Source organism: Bufo gargarizans, chromosome 2, assembly GCF_014858855.1.
Source record: "Bufo gargarizans isolate SCDJY-AF-19 chromosome 2, ASM1485885v1, whole genome shotgun sequence".
NCBI classification, from domain to species: Eukaryota; Metazoa; Chordata; class Amphibia; order Anura; family Bufonidae; genus Bufo; species Bufo gargarizans.
In genome coordinates this window covers 397,812,483-397,833,836 of record NC_058081.1, presented here as the reverse complement: position 1 = coordinate 397,833,836, position 21,354 = coordinate 397,812,483, and the positions used below count along the sequence as shown (strand labels likewise).

The 21,354-nt window shown below is 41.8% G+C and overlaps 1 protein-coding gene across 5 annotated transcripts in view; it reads right to left on the bottom strand.

The window, feature by feature from the left end:
- RNF14 (ring finger protein 14) overlaps positions 1–21,354 on the bottom strand; it is a 99,111-nt gene that overhangs the window by 29,641 nt on the left and 48,116 nt on the right. For 4 of the 5 annotated variants that reach the window (XM_044280840.1, XM_044280843.1, XM_044280842.1 and 1 more), the window contains exons 7-8: positions 21,178–21,350; positions 8,753–8,883 (exon numbers count right to left, since the gene is read on the bottom strand). In XM_044280840.1, the coding sequence (XP_044136775.1) occupies positions 8,753–8,883; positions 21,178–21,350 (304 nt within the window). The remainder of the gene's footprint in view (positions 1–8,752; positions 8,884–21,177; positions 21,351–21,354) is intronic. The other variant, XM_044280844.1, reaches the window with a different exon arrangement.

The following is a 21,354-nucleotide window of genomic DNA, read 5'->3' as shown; positions in this document are numbered from 1 at the left end:
TTCCAAGAACGGATTACGCAGATCCTGGAACAAGCAAGGAAGACCTTGACCAGAGAAGAGTTTTCTACAGACCAAAGCGATTCATATTTTTGCAATCGTAGCCGCCATAATCTTTGGCATAGTGGGCACTGTTATTACTACCGGTGTGACAGTTGCCGATTCCATCTCTATCAAGACATTGGAACTTTAAGTTGATTCATTGAAAAGGAACCTATTAAACATTCATGTGGAAATGGAGGATCAAAACAAACCTTTATCGAACTTATATCCTGTTTTGCAGGATCTATAGGATGTTTGAATTTGTGTCCCATCCAAGTCATGCGTTAGATAAGGTTCTCCAGAAGAACTTTAACCAAGCTCTGGTTGGAACACTATAAGCCAAGTCTACGCATCGAAGAAAATATATGAAAAGCCCTTTATTACATTCCAAATGCATTCACATTTTATGGAATATTTTGGAATGAAGGGGGATTTGTCGGGCATATTTATATCTGCACATTAAGGTCTGACAATTTTAGAACCAAAATGGAGATTCACATTACCTTTAAGAGGCCAAACTCTCTGTTGGAATAAGCCAGAGAAGGAATGGTCACTGGCATACAATGTATATTGTTTTAAAAGTTATTGCCAACAGATGTGGTATCTTAGAGATTGTAATGGGTCTCACATGAACTATCTTAACTACCGGGGTCATGAGAGGTTATTGCTTAAAAACACTGGTTTCTCTAAACATATCAGTCTGAGGAACAATGGGTGTTGCATGACTAAACCATCTGATAAGAGACGTCCATAAAACACATCTAGTGTGGAATAGATATCTATTCGTATATATATATATATATTCCTGTGTGCATTTATTTAGCGTTTGAACTTGTTAATGATTCATATATACTATGCAATATTAATGTATTATAACCAAACATTATTAATGTATCTTTTTGTATTGTATCTCATTGAGGGGATATAGCAAGTTGTTGTTTTCTTCTCTTAAGAAGGGTCTATTCAGAGGAGCTGAGGGTATTTCAAACATCATTATTCAAATAGCTGTGACAATTAGGTGTATACAAACCAGGGCAAAAGCTAGAAGTTTATGGTTCTCTTATCTGACCATAAATAAGATGGTCTGTTAACTGTCAAAATGGATCCATGGTGTCTGGGAAAGTGATCCTAAAGTGTCAGAAAGAATACCTCCTAATTGATTTAAGTTGGGAGAGACCAAAGGTTAAGAGGTGTAATAAAGCCGGATATATATGTTAATTCTAAAAATTGCTATATGATACAACAGTGCCATCAAGTGGTAGATGGGCAGAAGGAATGCCAATTAAATGACATCATCTCCATGATTACCATACGTAACACCCACCTTATCTAATTGGAAATCCCTAATCCAAGAGGGGATGGGCATAGATAAGGATGAGGATATCTAAGGCAGTTTTTGGAGATGCAAAAAAAACTAAGATCACTTGAAAAATCACTTGAGACAAAGAGGACTGGAGCCAAACATCACTTGGAACTTCTTCAGGGAGAACACTTGGGAATTGATACATCAGCATCACTTCACACACCAGGAACATACCACAGGACGGGATAGATCTGAATCTTGGAAAGCTGGGTCCCTTCTAAAAGCTCTTTATCCCAAAGCCAGGGGTAATGTATGATCTATTTTACTTGCAGTAATTATAAATCGCTCCAATTGGCATATAGTTGAGACCCCATTATTAGTGGGTCTATAGTGTTAAAACAATAATTTTATGGGAAATTTTAATGAACGTGCACATCATTAGAATTTCTGTAATATTGCTATCAGAGTGAAATCTCTGATCGGATTTTATTATCCGTAGTTAGGTCAACGGGCGTATTTATAAGGTGTCTCTTACTGCCATATTCTCTAATTGAGCATAAGGGATTTTCCACAGATTCATTTCTATTGTTTTTTTGTTGTTGTTGTTGCATTATAATATTTTGATTACCAGTATATTAATCGGTAATAATTTGATAAAAGGAAGTAGTATTATATTGTACTTAAGTCAGCCTGTAAACGGTGGAGCACCATCTTATGGTCAATTTTGATATTATCTTTGTATTTGTATGCCATGTTTTCTGCTTGTATTTATAATAAATTATATTTTGTATAATTAATTGCACCCTGTTTCATTAGCTGCACAAATTAACTTTAGATCTCATCAATAAAAGAACTGGCGTTTATATGTCCGCCAATTAAATTTTTCATTTTTTATTTTTTTATTTTTTTTCATAAAAATATGAAATCATATTTTATGATTTCATATCTTATGTGAAATAAATACCCGACATTGTGCATGGGCTCGTTTTTTGCAGGAAGAGTGGCCGTTTTTATTTGTACTATTTTTTGGTACATATGATTTTTTTGATCATTCATTATTACACATTATAGGGCAAGGTGACCAAACAAATTGGTCGTTTTAGCACAGGTTTTATTTATTTATTTTTACAGCGTTCATCTGAGGGGTTAGGTCATGTGACATTTTTATAGAGGAGGTCGTCACAGACGTGACAATACCTAACATGTATACTTTTTCTTATTTAAGTTTTACACAATAATAGCATTTTTTAAATGAAAAAAATTATGTCAGTGTCTCCATCAGAGAGCGATAGCTTTTTACATTTTTTGACCGACAGTCTTAATTAGGGTCTCATTTGTTGCGGGATGAGGTAACGGTTTGATTGGTACTATTTTGGGGGGGGGGCATACGCCATTTTGATCGCTTGGTGTTGCACTTTATGTAATGTTAGGTGACAAAAAATGGCTTTTTTGGCACAGTTAATTTTTTTACGGTGTTCATCAGAGGGGTTAGGTCTTGCAATATTTTTATATAGCAGGTTGTTACGGATGCGGCGATATCTAATACATCAACTTTTTTTATTTTTTATTTTTACACAATAATAGCATTTTTTTACAAAAAAAATTATGTTTTAATGTCTCTGTTCTGAGAACTTTTTTTTTTTTTTTACTCTTTTACTCTTTTTTACTCTTTAACACGTTAAGGACCTATGACGAGTATACTCGTCATGGAGCACTGCTACTTAGCGCTCCATCGCGAGTATACTCGTCATGGCATTTTAAACTGTCACCATGCATCTGCAGACATGGTGACAGCGCTGAATGCCCGGCAGTTACACACAGCCAGGCACCCAGGGTCAATGCCGAGGAGGGTCCTGTGACCCCCCCCGTATCGGCAATTGCTGCAAACCACAGGTCAATTCAGACCTGCGGTTTACAGCACTTTCTGCAGTTTCTGATCGGGATCCGAAACTTTTTAAATGCCCAAACTAAAGATTCCCCCCGCCTCCGTGCGGTGTGGTAGTCGGGATCGCGATCCCCCGCCCGCCTCCCCCCGAATATTCATTGGTGGTCAGTGGGTATACCAGAGTGTCAGCACATTTTTTTTCAGACTATAGAGACACTATAACATTTTTTTGGTTTCAAAAATGAGATTATTGTGTAAAACTTACATAAATAAAAAAAAATATATACATATTAGGTATCGCCGCATCCGTATCGACCAGCTCTATAATAATATCACATGACCTAACCCCTCAGATGAACACCGTGAAAAATAAAAAATAAAAACTGTGCTAAATAAACCATTTTTTGTCACCTTACATCACAAAAAGTGTAATAGCAAGCGATCAAAAAGTCATATGCACCCCAAAATAGTACCAATCCAACCGTCATCTCATCCCACAAAAAAAATGAGACCCAACCTAAGATAATCGCCCAAAAACTGAAAAAAACTATGGCTCTCAGACTATGGAAACACTAAAACATGATTTTTTTTTGTTTCAAAAATGAAATCATTGTGTAAAACTTACATAAATAAAAAAATTGTTAAAATGAATGTTGTAAATAACAAAAAAAAACTGCCAAAAAAGCAATTTCTTGTTACCATGCCCCACAAAAAGTGTAATATAGAGCAACCAAAAATCACATGTACCCTAAACTAATACCAACAAAACTTCCACCCTATCCCGTAGTTTATAAAATGGGGTCACTTTTTTGGAGTTTCTACTCTAGGAGTGCTTCAAATGGGACATGGTGTCCAAAAAAACAGTCTAGCAAAATCTGCCTTCCAAAAACCGTATGGCATTCCTTTCCTTCTGCGCCCCTGCCGTGTGCCCGTACAGCGGTTTACAACCACAAATGGGGTGTTTCTGTAAACTACAGATTCAGGGCCATAAATAAAGAGTTTTGTTTGGCTGTTAACCATTACTTTGTAACTGGAAAAAAATTGTAAAATGGAAAATCTGCCCAAAAAGTGAAATTTTGAAATTGTATCTCTATTTTCCATTAATTGTTGTGGAACACCTAAAGGGTTAACAACGTTTGTAAAATCAGTTTTGAATACCTTGAGGTGTAGTTTCTTAGTTGGGGTCCCTTTTATGGAGTTTCTACTCTAGGGGTGCATCAGGGGGGCTTCAAATGGGACATGGTGTCAAAGAAACCAGTCCAGCAAAATCTGCCTTCCAAAAACCTTATGGCATTCCTTTCCTTCTGCGCCCTGCAGTGTGCCCGTACAGTAGTTTATGACCACATATGGGGTGTTTCTGTATACTACAGAATCAGGGCCATAAATATTGAGTTTGGTTTGGCTGTTAACCCTTGCTTTGTTACTGGGAAAAAATTGATTAAAATGGAAAAAAACTGAAATTCTGAAATTTCATCTCTATTTGCCAATAACTCTTTTGGAACACCTAAAGGGTTAACGGCGTTTGTAAAATCAGTTTTGAATACCTTAAGGGGTGTAGTTTCTAGAATGGGGTTATTTTTGGGTGGTTTCTATCATGTAAGCTTCACAAAGTGACTTCAGACCTGAACTGGTCCTTAAAAAGTAGTTTTTTGAAAATTTCTGAGAAAGATTTACTTTTAAACTTCTAAGCCTTGTAACATCCGCAAAAAATAAAATATCATTCCCAAAATGATCCAAACATGAAGTAGACATATGGGGAATGTAAAGTAATAACTATTTTTGGAGGTGTTACTATGTATTATAGAAGTACAGAAATTGAAACTTAAAAATTAGCAAATTTTTCCAAATTTTTGGTAAATTTGGTATTTTTTAATAAATAAAAATGAAATTTTTTTACTCCATTTTACCAGTGTCATGAAGTACAATATGTGACGAAAAAACAAAATGTCTGTGCCTGAGAAGGCGTCCTGTTGCCATGGGAACTTTCCCCGTCTGCCACAACTGAGCAGATGGGGAAGGGGAAGGAGGGGAGCTCCCTCCCTCTGTCACCCCATCCTGTCTGGGGGCTGCAAAGGCACGAAGCCCCCCGATGGGAGAGGGAGGGAGCTCCCTGACCGTTGACCCTTTCCTTACCGCGGTCCGTATGGACCGCGGTATGGAAAGGGTTAAACGTCTGACATCGCAGCACAGATGTAAGCCGTTTATACCAGAGTGTCAGCAATGTGCTGACACTCTGGTATACCCACTGAACACCAATGAATATTCAGGGGGAGACGGGCGGGGATCGCGATCCGGCCTGCCGCACCGCCCACAACCCCCCCCCCCTGCACCACCCGCCGCATAAAATCATTCAGGGTTGCATGAATGTAGAGGCTAATTTTTTGCAGGATGAGGTGACTGTTTTATTGGTACCATTTTTGTGGGACATACACCTTTTTGATCACTTGGTGTTGCACTCTTTTTGACAGTTTTTATTTTTTTATGGTGTTTATATCGGATGGGGTGGAGCATGTGATATATTTATAGAGCCGGACAGACGCGGCAATACCAAATATGTCTATTTTATTTAATTTTTTCTATTTTTTATTTTTTTTTATTAGTTAAATGGGGCAATTTTTTCTTTTTACATTTGAAACCTTTTTAATTTATTAATTTTGATAAAACACTTCATTTTTTTTTATTTTACACTTTATGTCCACCATAAGGTCATAGACGACCACTTTTTTTTCCACTATTGTTTTCTCCTGTAACTGGGGCTGACATAGTAGCCCCAGTTACAGAGGAAATGCCCCCCCAAAGAGGTTGTACAGCATAATACTGCGCTGTACAGCCTCAGTGCAGGGCTAATCAAGGTCTGTGGAAGGCTTAACAGCTCCTGCACTCTCCTGGCCCTGGCGGTCACGTCGAGTACTGTGTATAGAGCAATCTAGAAGGGGGAATTGTCTCCTTGGGAATTGTCCCTGCCTTCTCCCTGGGGTGCCCTGCTGTCACTGACAGTGGGTCCCTGACACAGCAGCTGCACGATTAGCACGCAGCTGCGATCTCTGAATGGACGTTCCAGAACGTCCATTCAGAGATAAAACATCCATCGATGTGGGCGGATGTGAAGTGGTTAAGCACCAATTCAGTTATAAAGTGATTTTGCCGGGCTTACGTAATGGAAACCACTGACATTATCACATTTTAGAAACTACACCCCTTAAATTAAATTTAATTTTTTGGGCAGATTTTTTATGTTAATTGTTTTCTTGCAACACAGCAAGGGTTAACAGCAAAATAAACCTCAATATATATTACTCTGATTCTACAGTTTACAGAAATACCCCATATCAGGTGGTAAACTGCTTTATGGGCACGTGGCAGTGGTCAGAAGGAAAGGAGCGCCATATGGATTTTGGAGGCAGATTTTGCTAGAATAGTTTTTGGGCACTTTTTCATTTTCATATGGGGTAACAGGAGAAAAAGCACCCCTTAATTCGTTAACCAATAATATATATGTATTGTGGTAAAGTGCATGATAGAGGTATGCATCTCACCCAATATTTTCAGTTTACCTGGGTGAGAACTGAAATCCAGAGATGGTATGGCTTCAGCAAGGCATAGTTGCTGGAGCTGTTTTATTTAAAGTTGTATGGGCTGGATTTCTTTGGACTGGGAGATAGGTTGGTAGTGGGAGTCTCTCAGTCCACACCCCTAATCCACTACAGTTATTCCCTTTAACCTGAGATGATAGCAGGTGAGGCCTGCTGTGTAATCAATGGGGGATAAACCAACCCTCGGTGTAGGACTGTGAGAGAGAACTTGGAAAAGGAAGTCTGCAGAGGCTCTGTGTGGTCCCAGCCAGGAGGGCTGGGGGCCACGAGGCTATGTGAAAGCCAAAGTTTTGGAGGGCCCAGCAACGCCTGAGGAAAGAGGTGTCACATGGTCAGAGTCGGGAGGACTCTTGGACCATGTCCCCCCCCCCAAGGTACTGGTGTGGTCACAGCCAGGAGGCTCTTTGACCGTATGGCTGAGAAAAGCCAGATTTCACCCCTTGTGTGAACGGCGCTTTTTTAGGTGAGTTAGGGAAACCTATGTATTATGTAGAGTCTAGACAGGCAGGTGTTTATTTGCTATGTTTGTGCTGGTGCTGAAATTCCAAAATAAAGCACCATTTGGACTTTAACCCCGTTGTCTGAGGAGGAATCTGTCAATGCCAACCCCTGTGAGAGAGCAATCCCTTACAATATATACAATATTTTTTGCCCCATAGTGGGCGTCTTATGGGGCGACTACTAATGAGCGTTTCCATTATGGAAGCAATAATTAGTACCGGAGGATCAGGAAGCGGTGAAGGCTCTGTACTCACGGCTTCCTGGTCATCGGCTGTCGGCTGTGCACAGCGTGAGAGCGCTCTGTCACCTCACACTATGCGCGCCAGTTCACAGCACAGCAGACAGCAAGAGGAAGAAGATCGCAGGCGGTGAGGAGCGGCGGCATCCTAGAGCAGGAGATGTAAGTATTTTTTTATTTTATAAAAATGAGGCTGCTGGGGGCTGATCTGAGGCAATGGGGTGTCAAGAGAGGCATAATGGCTAATAATGGGGGCTGATGAGAGGCATAAGGGCTGATTATGGGGGCTGATAAGAGGCATAAGTGATGATCTAGGGGCTGATTAGAGGCGTAGAGGCTGATATGGCGGCTGATGAGAGGCATAGGGGTGATGAGAGGCATGGGGCTCTTATCTGAGGTCTGATTGGGGGTAATTTACATTGGGGTCTCAGCTGAGGTCTGATTCTGGTCTTATTAACATTGGGGGTATGATTACATTTACATTGGGGGTCTGACCTGAGGTGTAATGAAAAATATTTTTTGTTATGTATAAAATTCCACATGTGTTAATTCATAGTTTTGATGCCTTCAGTGTGAATCTACAATTTCCCTAGTCATGAAAATAAAGAAAACTCTTTGAATGAGAAGGTGTGTCCAAACTTTTGGTCTGTACTGTTTATTCTTACATACACAAGACTGACATATGAGAATATCAATGGAATTAATTCCCAAGTCACTCTAGCAATCAACTGGTGTCAAAATTGTTCACCCTGCTAAATGTACATTTTTTGGCACTATTCCTTTCCTGAGACAACCCCTTTAACTTAGGTTTTAGCTTTTACATGTTTGCTATAAATAAACCACTACGCATGACTTTATTTAGCCCTCATTCACACTATCGTTCGTATTCAATTTTAAATCCACAACAAAAATTAGTGACATCACTGAAAAGTGACATGGGACTGCACATTCCATTTTTTTTTTTCTCACTGCCATGTAGAGAAAATGCTATTCTCATCAACATAAATGGTCAGGAATAGCACCTTCAGTGAGACAAAAATGGATGTCTGCATGGCCCATTGAAGAGAATGGGTCAGTGTGGCATCAGATAGCACACTAAAGAAAGCCATGATAGGGGGCATAAGTCCTTAGGCAAATGTCCTACTCTGTTTTTGACATTCCCAAACTTCTCCAAAATAATGCAGGATACATACTGATTAAAGCATTCTGAAGAAGGATCATTGAAGTGAAGATATGGGTTTCCTCGAGACAGTGAACTCATACAGATCCAGCAGAAGTACTGCTTACACCCAGTGCAGGTCATTTTGTTACAGCCATCAATTTTCTGTAAAGAGAAAACAGGTCACTGACATAGATACATAGAATGTGTCGGAAGATAAGAACCATTTTGCCCATCTAGTCTGCCCAAAATACTGAATACTATGAATAGCCCCTGGCCCTATCTTATATGAAGGATGGCCTTATGCCTATCCCATGCATGCTTAAACTCCTTCACTGTATTTGCAGCTACCACTTCTGCAGGAAGGCTATTCCATGCATCCACTACTCTCTCAGTAAAGTAATACTTCCTGATATTACTTTTAAACCTTTGCCCCTCTAATTTTAAACTATGTCCTCTAGTAGCAGTTGTTCTTGTTTTGAATATTATCTCCTCTTTTACCTTGTTGATTCCCTTTATGTATTTAAAAGTTTCTATCATATCCCCTCTGTCTCGTCTTTCTTCCAAGCTATACATGTTAACCACTTCAGCCCCGTTAGCTGAAACCCCCTTCATGACCAGAGCACTTTTTACACTTCGGCACTACACTCCTTTCACCGTTTATCGCTCGGTCATGCAACTTACCACCCAAATGAATTTTACCTCCTTTTCTTCTCACTAATGGAGCTTTCATTTGGTGGTATTTTATTGCTGCTGACATTTTTACTTTTTTTGTTATTAATCAAAATGTAACGATTTTTTTGCAAAAAAATGACATTTTTCACTTTCAGCTGTAAAATTTTGCAAAAAAAACGACATCCATATATAAATTGTTCTACATGTCTTTGATGAAAAAAAAAATGTTTGGGCAAAAAAAAAAAATGGTTTGGGTAAAAGTTATAGCGTTTACAAACTATGGTACAAAAATGTGAATTTCCGCTTTTTGAAACAGCTCTGATTTTCTGAGCACCTGTCATGATTCCTGAGGTTCTACAATGCCCAAACAGTAGAAAAACCCCACAAATGACCCCATTTCGGAAAGTAGACACCCTAAGGTATTCGCTGATGGGCATAGTGAGTTCATAGAACTTTTTATTTTTTGTCACAAGTTAGCGGAAAATGATGATGATTTTTTATTTTTTCTTACAAAGTCTCATATTCCACTAACTTGCGACAAAAAATAAAAAATTCTAGGAACTCACCATGCCCCTCACAGAATACCTTGGGGTGTCTTCTTTCCAAAATGGGGTCACTTGTGGGGTAGTTATACTGCCCTGGCAATTTAGGGGCCCATATGTGTGAGAAGTACTTTGCAATCAAAATGTGTAAAAAATGGCCTGCGAAATCCGAAAGGTGCACTTTGGAATATGTGCCCCTTTGCCCACCTTGGCATCAAAAAAGTGTCACACATCTGGTATCGCCGTACTCAGGAGAAATATCTTGGCAAAAGACAACTTTTCCCATTTTTTTATACAAAGTTGGCATTTGACCAAGATATTTTTCTCACCCAGCATGGGTATATGTAAAATGACACCCCAAAACACATTCCCCAACTTCTCCTGAGTACGGCGATACCAGATGTGTGACACTTTTTTGCAGCCAAGGTGGGCAATGGGGCACATATTCCAAAGTGCACCTTTCGGATTTCGCAGGCCATTTTTTACACATTTTGATTGCAAAGTTCTTCTCACACATTTGGGCCCCTAAATTGCCAGGGCAGTATAACTACGCCACAAGTGACCCCATTTTGGAAAGAAGACACCCCAAGGTATTCCGTGAGGGGCATGGCGAGTTCCTAGAATTTTTTATTTTTTGTCGCAAGTTAGTGGAATATGAGACTTTGTAAGGAAAAAAGGAAAAAAAAGAAAAATCATCATTTTCCGCTAACTTGTGGCAAAAACTAAAAAATTCTAGGAACTCGCCGTGCCCCTCACGGAATACCTTGGGGTGTCTTCTTTCCAAAATGGGGTCACTTGTGGCGTAGTTATACTGCCCTGGCAATTTAGGGGCCCAAATGTGTGAGAAGTACCTTGCAATCAAAATGTGTAAAAAATGGCCTGCGAAATCCGACAGGTGCACTTTGGAATGTGTGCCCCTTTGCCCACCTAGGCTGCAAAAAAGTGTCGCACATCTGGTATCGCCGTACTCAGGAGAAGTTGGGGAATGTGTTTTGGGGTGTCATTTTACATATACCCATGCTGGGTGAGAGAAATATCTTGGCAAAAGACAACTTTTCCCATTTTTTTATACAAAGTTGGCATTTGACCAAGATATTTCTCTCACCCAGTATGGGTATATGTAAAATGACACCCCAAAACACATTGCCCAACTTCTCCTGAGTACGGCGATACCAGATGTGTGACACTTTTTTGCAGCCTAGATGCGCAAAGGTGCCCAAATTCCTTTTAGGAGGGCATTTTTAGACATTTGGATCCCAGACTTCTTCTCACGCTTTAGGGCCCCTAAAAAGCCAGGGCAGTATAAATACCCCACATGTGACCCCACTTTGGAAAGAAGACACCCCAAGGTATTCAATGAGGGGCCTGGCGAGTTCATAGAATTTTTATTTTTTTGCATAAGTTAGCGGAAATTGATTTTTTTTTTTGATTTTTTCTCACAAAGTCTCACTTTCCGCTAACTTAGGACAAAAATTTCAATCTTTCATGGACTCAATATGCCCCTCAGTGAATACCTTAGGGTGTCTTCTTTCCGAAATGGGGTCACATGTGGGGTATTTATACTGCCCTGGCTTTTTAGGGGCCCTAAAGCGTGAGAAGAAGTCTGGAATATAAATGTCTAAAAATGTTTACGCATTTGGATTCCGTGAGGGGTATGGTGAGTTCATGGGAGATTTTATTTTTTGACACAAGTTAGTGGAATATGAGACTTTGTAAGAAAAAACAAACAAAAAAAATATATATTTCCGCTAACTTGAGCCAAAAAAATGTCTGAATGGAGCCTTACAGGGGGGGTGATCAATGACAGGGGGGTGATCACCCATATAGACTCCCTGATCACCTCCATCATTGATGACCCCCCTGGTAAGGCTCCATTCAGACGTCCGTATGATTTTTACGGATCCATGGATACATGGATCGGATCCGCAAAACACATGCGGACGTCTGAATGGAGCCTTACAGGGGGGTGATCAATGACAGGGGGTGATCAGGGAGTGTATATGGGTGATCACCCCCTGTCATTGATCACCCCCCTGGTAAGGCTCCATTCAGACGTCCGCATGATTTTTACGGATCCATGGATACATGGATCGGATCCGCAAAACACATGCGGACGTCTGAATGGAGCCTTACAGGGGGGTGATCAATGACAGGGGGTGATCAGGGAGTGTATATGGGTGATCACCCCGTCATTGATCACCCCCCTGGTAAGGCTCCATTCAGACGTCCGCATGATTTTTACGGATCCATGGATACATGGATCGGATCCGCAAAACACATGCGGACATCTGAATGGAGCCTTACAGGGGGGTGATCAATGACAGGGGGGTGATCAGGGAGTGTATATGGGTGATCACCCCCTGTCATTGATCACCCCCTGTAAGGCTCCATTCAGACGTCCGCATGATTTTTACGGATCCATGGATAGGATCCGCAAAACACATGCGGACGTCTGAATGGAGCCTTACAGGGGGGTGATCAATGACAGGGGGTGATCAGGGAATCTATATGGGTGATCACCCCCCTGTCATTGATCACCCCCCTGTAAGGCTCCATTCAGACGTCCGTATGTGTTTTGCGGATCCGATCCATGTATCTGTGGATCCGTAAAAATCATACGGACGTCTGAACGGAGCCTGACAGGGGGGTGATCAATGACAGGGGGGTGATCAATGACAGGGGGGGTGATCAGGGAGTTTATATGGGGTGATCAGGGGTTTATAAGGGGTTAATAAGTGACGGGGGGGGGTGTAGTGTAGTGTTTGGTGCGACTTCACTGACCTACCTGTGTCCTCTGGTGGACCACCAGAGGACCAGGTAGTAGGTATATTAGACGCTGTTATCAAAACAGCGTCTAATATACCTTTAGGGGTTAAAAAAAAATCAAATCTCCAGCCTGCCAGTGAGCGATCGCCGCTGGCAGGCTGGAGATCCACTCGCTTACCTTCTGTTCCTGTGAGCGCACGCGTCTGCGTGCGTTCACAGGAAATCTCGGGTATCGCGAGATGACGCGCCGATGCGTCCAGGAGGAACACATCAACCACCTCCCGGACGCATCGGCGCGTTAGGCGGTCGGGAGGTGGTTAAGGTCCTTTAACCTTTCCTGGTAAGTTTTATCCTGCAATCCATGTACTAGTTTAGTAGCTCTTCTCTGAACTCTCTCCAAAAGTATAAATATCCTTCTGGAGATATGGTCTCCAGTACTGCGCACAATACTCCAAATGAGGTCTCACTAGTGCTCTGTAGAGCGGCATCAGCACCTCCCTCTTTCTACTGGTAATGCCTCTCCCTATACACCCAAGCATTCTGCTAGCATTTCCTGCTGCTCTATGACATTGTCTGCCTACCTTTAAGTCTTCTGAAATAATGACCCCTAAATCCTTTTCCTCAGATACGGAGGTTAGGACTGTATCACTGATTTTATATTCTGCTCTTGGGTTTTTACTCCCCAGGTGCATTATCTTGCACTCAAACATTAAATCTTTTTAAGTCCAGATTTTTGACCATTCCTCTAGTTTTCCTAAATCCTTTTCCATTTGGTGTATCCCTCCAGGAACATCAACCTTGTTACAAATCTTTTTTTCATCAGCAAAAAGACACACCTTACCATCGAGGCCTTCTGCAATTTGCTGATAAAGATATTAAACAATATGGGTCCCAGAACAGATCCCTGAGGTACCCCACTGGTAACAAGACCATGGTCTGAATATACTCCATTGACTACAACCCTCTGTTGTCTGTCCCTCAGCCACTGCCTAATCCATTCAACAATATGGGAGTCCAAGCTCAAAGACTGCAATTTATTGATAAGCCTTCTGTAGCGAAACCAACCTCGCCACTGGGTTTTGGAGGGGGCCTGGTTGCCAGCCTCTTGCCCCAGGATTATGGCCCATACTAACTTTGAAGGAGAAGAAAGAGCGGCCGCACAGCTTAAATCTGTGAAACTGTTTTGGACAGAAAGCCATGAGTACAGCCAGGCCCAAGAGACTTTTACAACTAATTCATGCTATGTTGGGATGTTAAATGTCTATGTGTATTGTAAAGGGTGGGACATTGTATACGTTCAGTAGTGAGGTCTGTTCCATTGTCTCTCTGTGTGTATTGGCAATTGCCCTCTGTCCTGAGAGATAATTGAATTACAACTCGGTTGTCTCCAGGACAGAGGACATTGTGTATTCTCCTGCCTGTGATGATTATGTTAACCATGGTGTACCATGATTATATCACAGGCAGAGGGGAGGATTCTATGTGGGTTGTAGCCTTTGTGTTATTGGCAATTGTATTTTGTTGATTGCGTTACAGACAGAGGGAAGGGGGTTTTGTGTACAATTACTGGGAAGGTTTCAATACTGTAAATGCATGTGATTGGCTAAAATATAAACTGTCACAGTCTTCTACAAGGGCCCCAGGGGGAGTTTCCCTTGCTAGGAGACCTGCATAAAAGGCTGAAAAATAACCCATTAAAGAGTTCCTGTTTTACATTCAACATAGAGCATCGTCTTATGTGTGTGGGGATTGCTATACGCTGAAGATTGGTATACTCCCCTGGCTAATACTATTAGCTCTTGTAAGAGCTGTTCCTGCTCTCTGGATTTAGGAGAGGTTCACCCACTGGAGCCTTGTCGTAGGTCCAGGGTGGGTAGGAGACGTTGAGATCTCAACCAAGCTTCGGCGGTTCGTGGGGTCTGCAGTGCTTTCGGTGTCAAGTACAGTGCTTGGAGTCCTCGGGAAGCACTAGGAGCATCTATCGACGGAGGTACCCGATCGGGGTGCTAGGAGATCCGTTACACCTTCTATGTGGGACAGTATCAAAAGCCTTACTAAAGTCTAGATAAGCGATGTCTTCTGCACCTCCTCCATCTATTATTTTAGTCACCCAATCAAAAAAAAAAAATCTATAAGATTAGTCTGACATGATCTCCCTGAAGTAAACCCATGCTGTTTTTCATCTTTCAATCCATGGGATTTTAGATGTTCCACAATCCTCTCAAGTATGGTTTCCATTAATTTCCCCACTATTGATGTCAGGCTTCCTGGCCTATAGTTGTCATATTCCTCCCCACTACCTTTCTTGTGAATGGGCACAACATTTGCTAATTTCCAATCTTTTGGGAACGACTCCTGTTACCAGTGATTGGTTAAATAAATCTGTTAATGGTTTTGCTAGCTCTTTTAAAAGCTTTGGGTGTATCCCATCAGACCCCTGTGACTTATTTGTATTCATTTTAGACAGCTGACTTAGAACCTCTTCATCTGTAAAGACACATGCATAAAAATATTAATTAGTCTTCCTCCCTTAGGCTACTTTCACACTTGCGTTCGGAGCGGATCTGTCAGGCGTATGCCAACCAAAATAGTACCAATATAACCGTCACCTCATCCCGCCAAAAATGAGACACTAAGACAATCGCCCCCAAAAAAAAAAAAATATAGCTCAGAATATGGAGACACTAAAACAGTGGTGGCGAACCTATGGCACGGGTGCCAGAGGCGGCACTCAGAGCCCTTTCTGTGGGCACCCACACCCTGGGAAAAGTCTATGGTGTACCAATATGCCATTCATCAGCGCCAGGTTCACTATGAATGGCAACAGCAGTGCACTGAATGTAGGCAGGCTATTACAGCTACATGATAAAGTACATGGAAGATATACAATATTGGACTGTAGTATTCAGGGTAAATTGCCGTGTTGGCACTTTGCGATAAATAAGTGGGTTTTGGGCCACTCAGTCTGTAAAAGGTTTGCGATCACTGCACTAAAACATAATTTTTTTTGTTTTAAAAAAGCTGTTATTGTGTAAAACTTAAGTAATTTTTTTTTTTAAAGTATACATATTAGGTATCGCAGCGTCCGTATCGACCGGCTCTATAAAAATATCAGGTGAACACCGTTAAAAAAAAAAAAAAAAGTCTAAAAAAAGCTATTTTTTGTCATCTTACATTACAAAAAGTGTAATAGCAAGCGACCAAAATAGTGCCAATCGGTCATCTCATCCCGCAAAAATGAGACCCTACCTAAGATAATCGCCCAAAAAAAAAAAAAAAACTATGGAGACACTAAAACATGATTTTTTTTTCTCTAAAATTAAATCATTGTGTAAAACTTACATAAATAAAAAAAATTGTATACATATTAGGTATCGCAGCACCCGTGACAACCTGGTCTATAAAAATACCACATGATCTAACCTGTCAGATGAATGTTGCAAATAACCAAAAAAAAAAAACTGTGCCAAAACAGCTATTTCTTGTTACCTTGCCTCACAAAAAGTGCAATAAAGAGCAACCAAAAATCATATGTACCCTAAACTAGTACCAACAAAACTTCCACCCTATACCGTAGTTTCTAAAATGGGGTCACTTTTTTGGAGTTTCTACTCTAGGGTTGCATCAGGGGGGCTTCAAATGGGACATGGTGTCAAAAAAAACAGTCCAGCAAAATCTGCCTTCCAAAATCATATGGCATTCCTTTCCTTCTACGCCCTGCCATGTGCCCATACAGCAGTTTAAGCCCACATATGGGGTGTTTCTGTAAACTACAGAATCAGGGCCATAAATATTGAGCTTTGTTTGGTTGTTAACCCTTGCTTTGTAACTGGGAAAAAAAAAATTAAAATGGAAAATCTGCCAAAAAAAGTGAAATCTTCAAATTGTATCTCTATTTTCCATTCATTCTTGTGGAACACCTAAAGGGTTAACGACATTTGTAAAATCAGTTTTGAATACCTTGAGGGGTGTAGTTTCTAGAATGGGGTGGGTGGTTTATATTATGTAAGCCTCACAAAGTGACTTCAGACCTGAACTGGTCCTTAAAAAGTTGGTTTTTGAAATTTTCTGAGAAATTTCAATATTTACTTCTAAACTTCTAAGCCTTGTAACGTCCCCCGAAAATAAAATGTCATTCCCAAAATGATCTTAACATGAAGTAGACATATGGAGAATGTAAAGTAATAACTATTTTTGTAGGTTTTACTATGTATTATAGCAGTAGAGAAATTGAAACTTGGAAATTTGCAAATTTTTGGCAAATTTGGTTGTTTTTTTTAATAATAAAAGTGAAATTTTTTTTACTCCCTTTTACCAGTGTGACGGAAAAAACTCTCTCAGAATTGCCTGGATAAGTAAAAGCGTTTTAGGCTAGGTCTACACGACGACATTTGTCGCGCGACATTTTGTTGCACCAATGTCGCGCGACAATTTTTATAATGGCAGTCTATGGTGTCGCACTGCAACATGCGACATGCTGCGACTGCGACGCGACAGTCGCAGAAAATCCATTCAGGATGGATTTTTCTGCGACTGTCGCGTCGCAGTCGCAACATGTCGCATGTTGCAGTGCGACACCATAGACTGCCATTATAAAAATTGTCGCGCGACATTGGTGCAACAAAATGTCGCGCGACAACTGTTGCGCCCTATCTGTCGCGCGACTTTTTGTCGCGCGACAAATGTCGTCGTGTAGACCTAGCCTTAAAGTTATCAGCACTTAAAGTGACACTGGTCAGATTTGCGAAAAATGGCCTGGTCCTTAAGGTGAAATATGGCCGTGTCCTTAACCCCTTAGGGACTTAGGGTGTACCGGTACACCCCGTTTCCCAAATCCTTAAGGACCCAGGGCGTACCGGTACATCCTAATTTTGACAGGATGCCCGCTGAAATCATCCTGTCACAACGCCAGGGGGGAGTCGTTTCAGCGATCGCCACAAACCGCAGGTCAATTCAGACCTGTGGTTTGCGGCTTTTACCTGCGGTTGCGGTGGCTGAGCGGCGGTGCCATAGGGTCCCTATGCGGCTGTAGGGAGGACCCGATGGCATGGAACGCAGCGTGCTGCCTTCTGATGAAGAGCCTGTGAGATCCAGCCCCCTGGATCTCACAGGCCAGAAGCTGTACGAGTATACATATTAGGTATCTCCACGTCCGTATCGACTGGCTATTAACATATCACATGACCTAACCCTTCAGATGAACACCGTAAAAATAAAAACGGTGCTAAATAAACCATTTTTTTGTCACCTTACATCACAAAAAGTACAACAGCAAGCGATCAAAAAAGCGTTTGCCCACCAAAATAGTACCAATCTAACCGCTAAAAATTTGCCCCTACCTGAGACAATCGCCCAAAAAATAAAAACATTTTTGTTTTAAAAAAGCTGTTATTGCGTAAAACTTACATAAATAAATAAAAAAGTATACATATTTGGTATCGCCGCGTTCGTATCGACCGGCTCTATAAAAATATCACATGACCTAACCCCTCAGATGAACACAGTAAAAAATAAAAAATAAAAACTGTGCTAAATAAACCTATTTTCCATTAATTCTTGTGGAACACCTAAAGGGTTAACGATGTTTGTAAAATCAGTTTTAAATACCTTGAGGGGTGTAGTTTCTAGAATGGGGTCATTTTTGGGTGGTTTCTATTATGTAAGACTCGCAAAGTGACTTCAAACCTGTAGTGGTCCATAAAAATTTCAAAATTTGCTTCTAAACTTCTAAGCCTTGTAACAGCCCCAAAAAATAAAATATAATTCCCAAAATGATCCAATCATGAAGTAGACATATGGGGAATGTAAAGTAATAACTATTTTTGGAGGTATTACTATGTATTATAGAAGTAGAGAAATTTAAACATTGAAATTTGCTATTTTTTACAAATTTTTGGTAAATTTTGTATTTTTTTATAAATACAATTTTTTTTTTTTTTACTTCATTTTACCAGTGTCATGAAGTACAATATGTGATGAAAAAACAGTTTCAGAAAGGCCTGGATAAGTCAAAGCGTTTTAAAGTTATCACCACTTAAAGTACCACTGGTCAGATTAGCAAAAAATCCTTAAGGTGAAATAGGGCTGAGTCCTTAAGGGGTTAAGAGGTTAATGATCCAGAGATCACATGAAAATGGTTAGGGTTAACAAACATCTGAGGAAGTTGTGTTTTGATGGTAAGGTAGTGGGAGCTTAGCATTCAACTAAATGTGTGCAAATCTAATCTGTTCATTTCTGTGAACTGCTGACAACCCAAGTCATCCTAAGGCCTCATGCACACGATCGTTGTGTGCATCCGTGGCCGTTGTGCCGTTTTTCGTTTTTTATTTTACGGACCCATTGACTTTCAATGGGTCCGTGGAAAAATCGGAAAATGCACCGTTTTGCAGCCGAGACCGTGATCCGTGTATCCTGTCCGTCAAAAAAATAGGACCTGTCCTATTTTTTTGACGGACAACGGTTCACGGACCCATTCAAGTCAATGAAAGAACACGGATGCACACAAGATTGGCATCCGTGTCCGTGATCCGTGGCCATAGGTTACTTTCATACAGACGGATCCGAAGATCTGTCTGCATAAAAGCTTTTTCAGAGCAGAGTTTTCACTTCGTGAAAACTCAGATCCGACAGTATATTCTAACACAGAAGCGTTCCCATGGTGATGGGGACGCTTCTAGTTAGAATATACAACGAACTGTGTACATGATTGCCCCCTGCTGCCTGGCAGCACCCGATCTCTTACAGGGGGCCGTGATCCGTACAATTAACCCCTCAGGTGCTGCACCTGAGGGGTTAATTGTGCTATCATAGCCCCCTGTAAGAGATCCGGGGCTGCCAGGCAGCAGGGGGCAGACCCCCCTCCCTCCCCAGTTTAAATTTTATTGTTGGCCAGTGCGCCCCCCCTCCCCCCCTCTATTGTATTAATAACATTGGTGGCACAGTGTGCGCCCGCCCCCCCCCTCTATTGTAATAATAGCATTGGTGGCACAGTGTGCGGCCCCCCCTCCCTCCCTCTATTGCATTAACATTGGTAGCAGTGTGCGCCCCCCCCTCCTCCCTCTATTGTTTTAATACATTGATGGCAGTGTGCGCCCCCCACCCTCCCTCTATTCTTTTAATACATTGGTGGCAGTGTGCGCCCCCCCCCCCCTTCCTCCCTCTATTCTTTTAATACATTGGTGGCAGCGGAGTTCCGATCGGAGTCCCAGTTTAATCGCTGGGGCTCCGATCGGTAACCATGGCAACGAGGACGCTACTGCAGTATGATACTACTCCGCTGCCACCAATGATCGGGGGGGCCTCACACTGCCACCAATGTATTAAAACAATAGAGGGAGGAAGGGGAGGGGCGGGGGGGGGGGGCGCACACTGCCACCAATGCTATTATTACAATAGAGGGAGGGAGGGGAGGCGGGGGGGGGCGCACACTGGCCAGTCATGTACACAGTTTTTTAGTATATTCTAACCTGAAGCGTCCCCATCACCATGGGAACGCCTCTGTGTTAGAATATACTGTCGGATCTGAGTTTCACGATGTAGCTCATATCCAACAGTATATTCTAACATAGAGGCATTCCCATGGTGATGGGGACGGACGCTTCAAGTTAAAATGTTCGGGTGTCCGCTTGTGAGCTCCGTTTGAAGGGGCTCACAAGTGGCCTCGAACGCATCCATCCAGCCCTAATGCATTCTGAGTGGACGCGGATCCGCTCAGAATGCATCAGTCTGGCAGCGTTCAGCCTCCGCTCAGCAGGCGGACACCTGAACGCTGCTTGCAGTGTTCGGGTGTCCGCCTGGCCGTGCGGAGGCAAGCGGATCCGTCCAGACTTACAATGTAAGTCAATGGGGACGGATCCGTTTGAAGATGACACACTGTGGCTCAATTTTCAAACGGATCCGTCCCCCATTGACTTTCAATGTAAAGTCTGGACGGATCCGTCTGAGGCTACTTTCACACTTAGAAATGTTTTAACAATATAATGCAGACGGATCCATTCTGAACGAAGCCACCGTCTGCATTATCTGAACGCAAGTGTGAAAGTAAAGGGACTCCTGACTTTACATTGAAAGTCAATGGGGACGGATCCGTTTGCAATTGCACCATATTGTGTCAACGTCAAACGGATCCGTCCCCATTGACTTGCATTGTAATTCAGGATGGATCCGTTTGGCTCCGCACGGCCAGGCGGACACCAAAAATCAAGGAAGACCCACGGACGAAAAAACGGTCACGGATCACGGACCTACGGACCCCGTTTTTGCGGACCGTGAAAAAATACTGTCGTGTGCATGAGGCCTAACACTGTATATTATCACTTTGCTCTTTTGTCTTATGCAACAAAAATGCTGGTGATAATTGGTGACAATGGTTACTTCACAGCCCATTCCAGTCTGCTCCGCTGGACGTAGCTTCATAGATGACATGCACTACAATGGACTGACTATTGTGAACATGCTTTAACATATGTGCAATAACCTGAATATGAGTTCCACAGCGAGGACAGCACTTGGAGTTCTGTTCCAGCCAGTCCATACTCTCCATTTCTTCCACAGCCTTCTGGATTACTCTCTTTCCATATCTCTTCTCCAGGAATTTCTTGCCTTCTTCATCTGCAGCCAGATATTCTCCACGCAACAAGACAAGTTTTTCTGA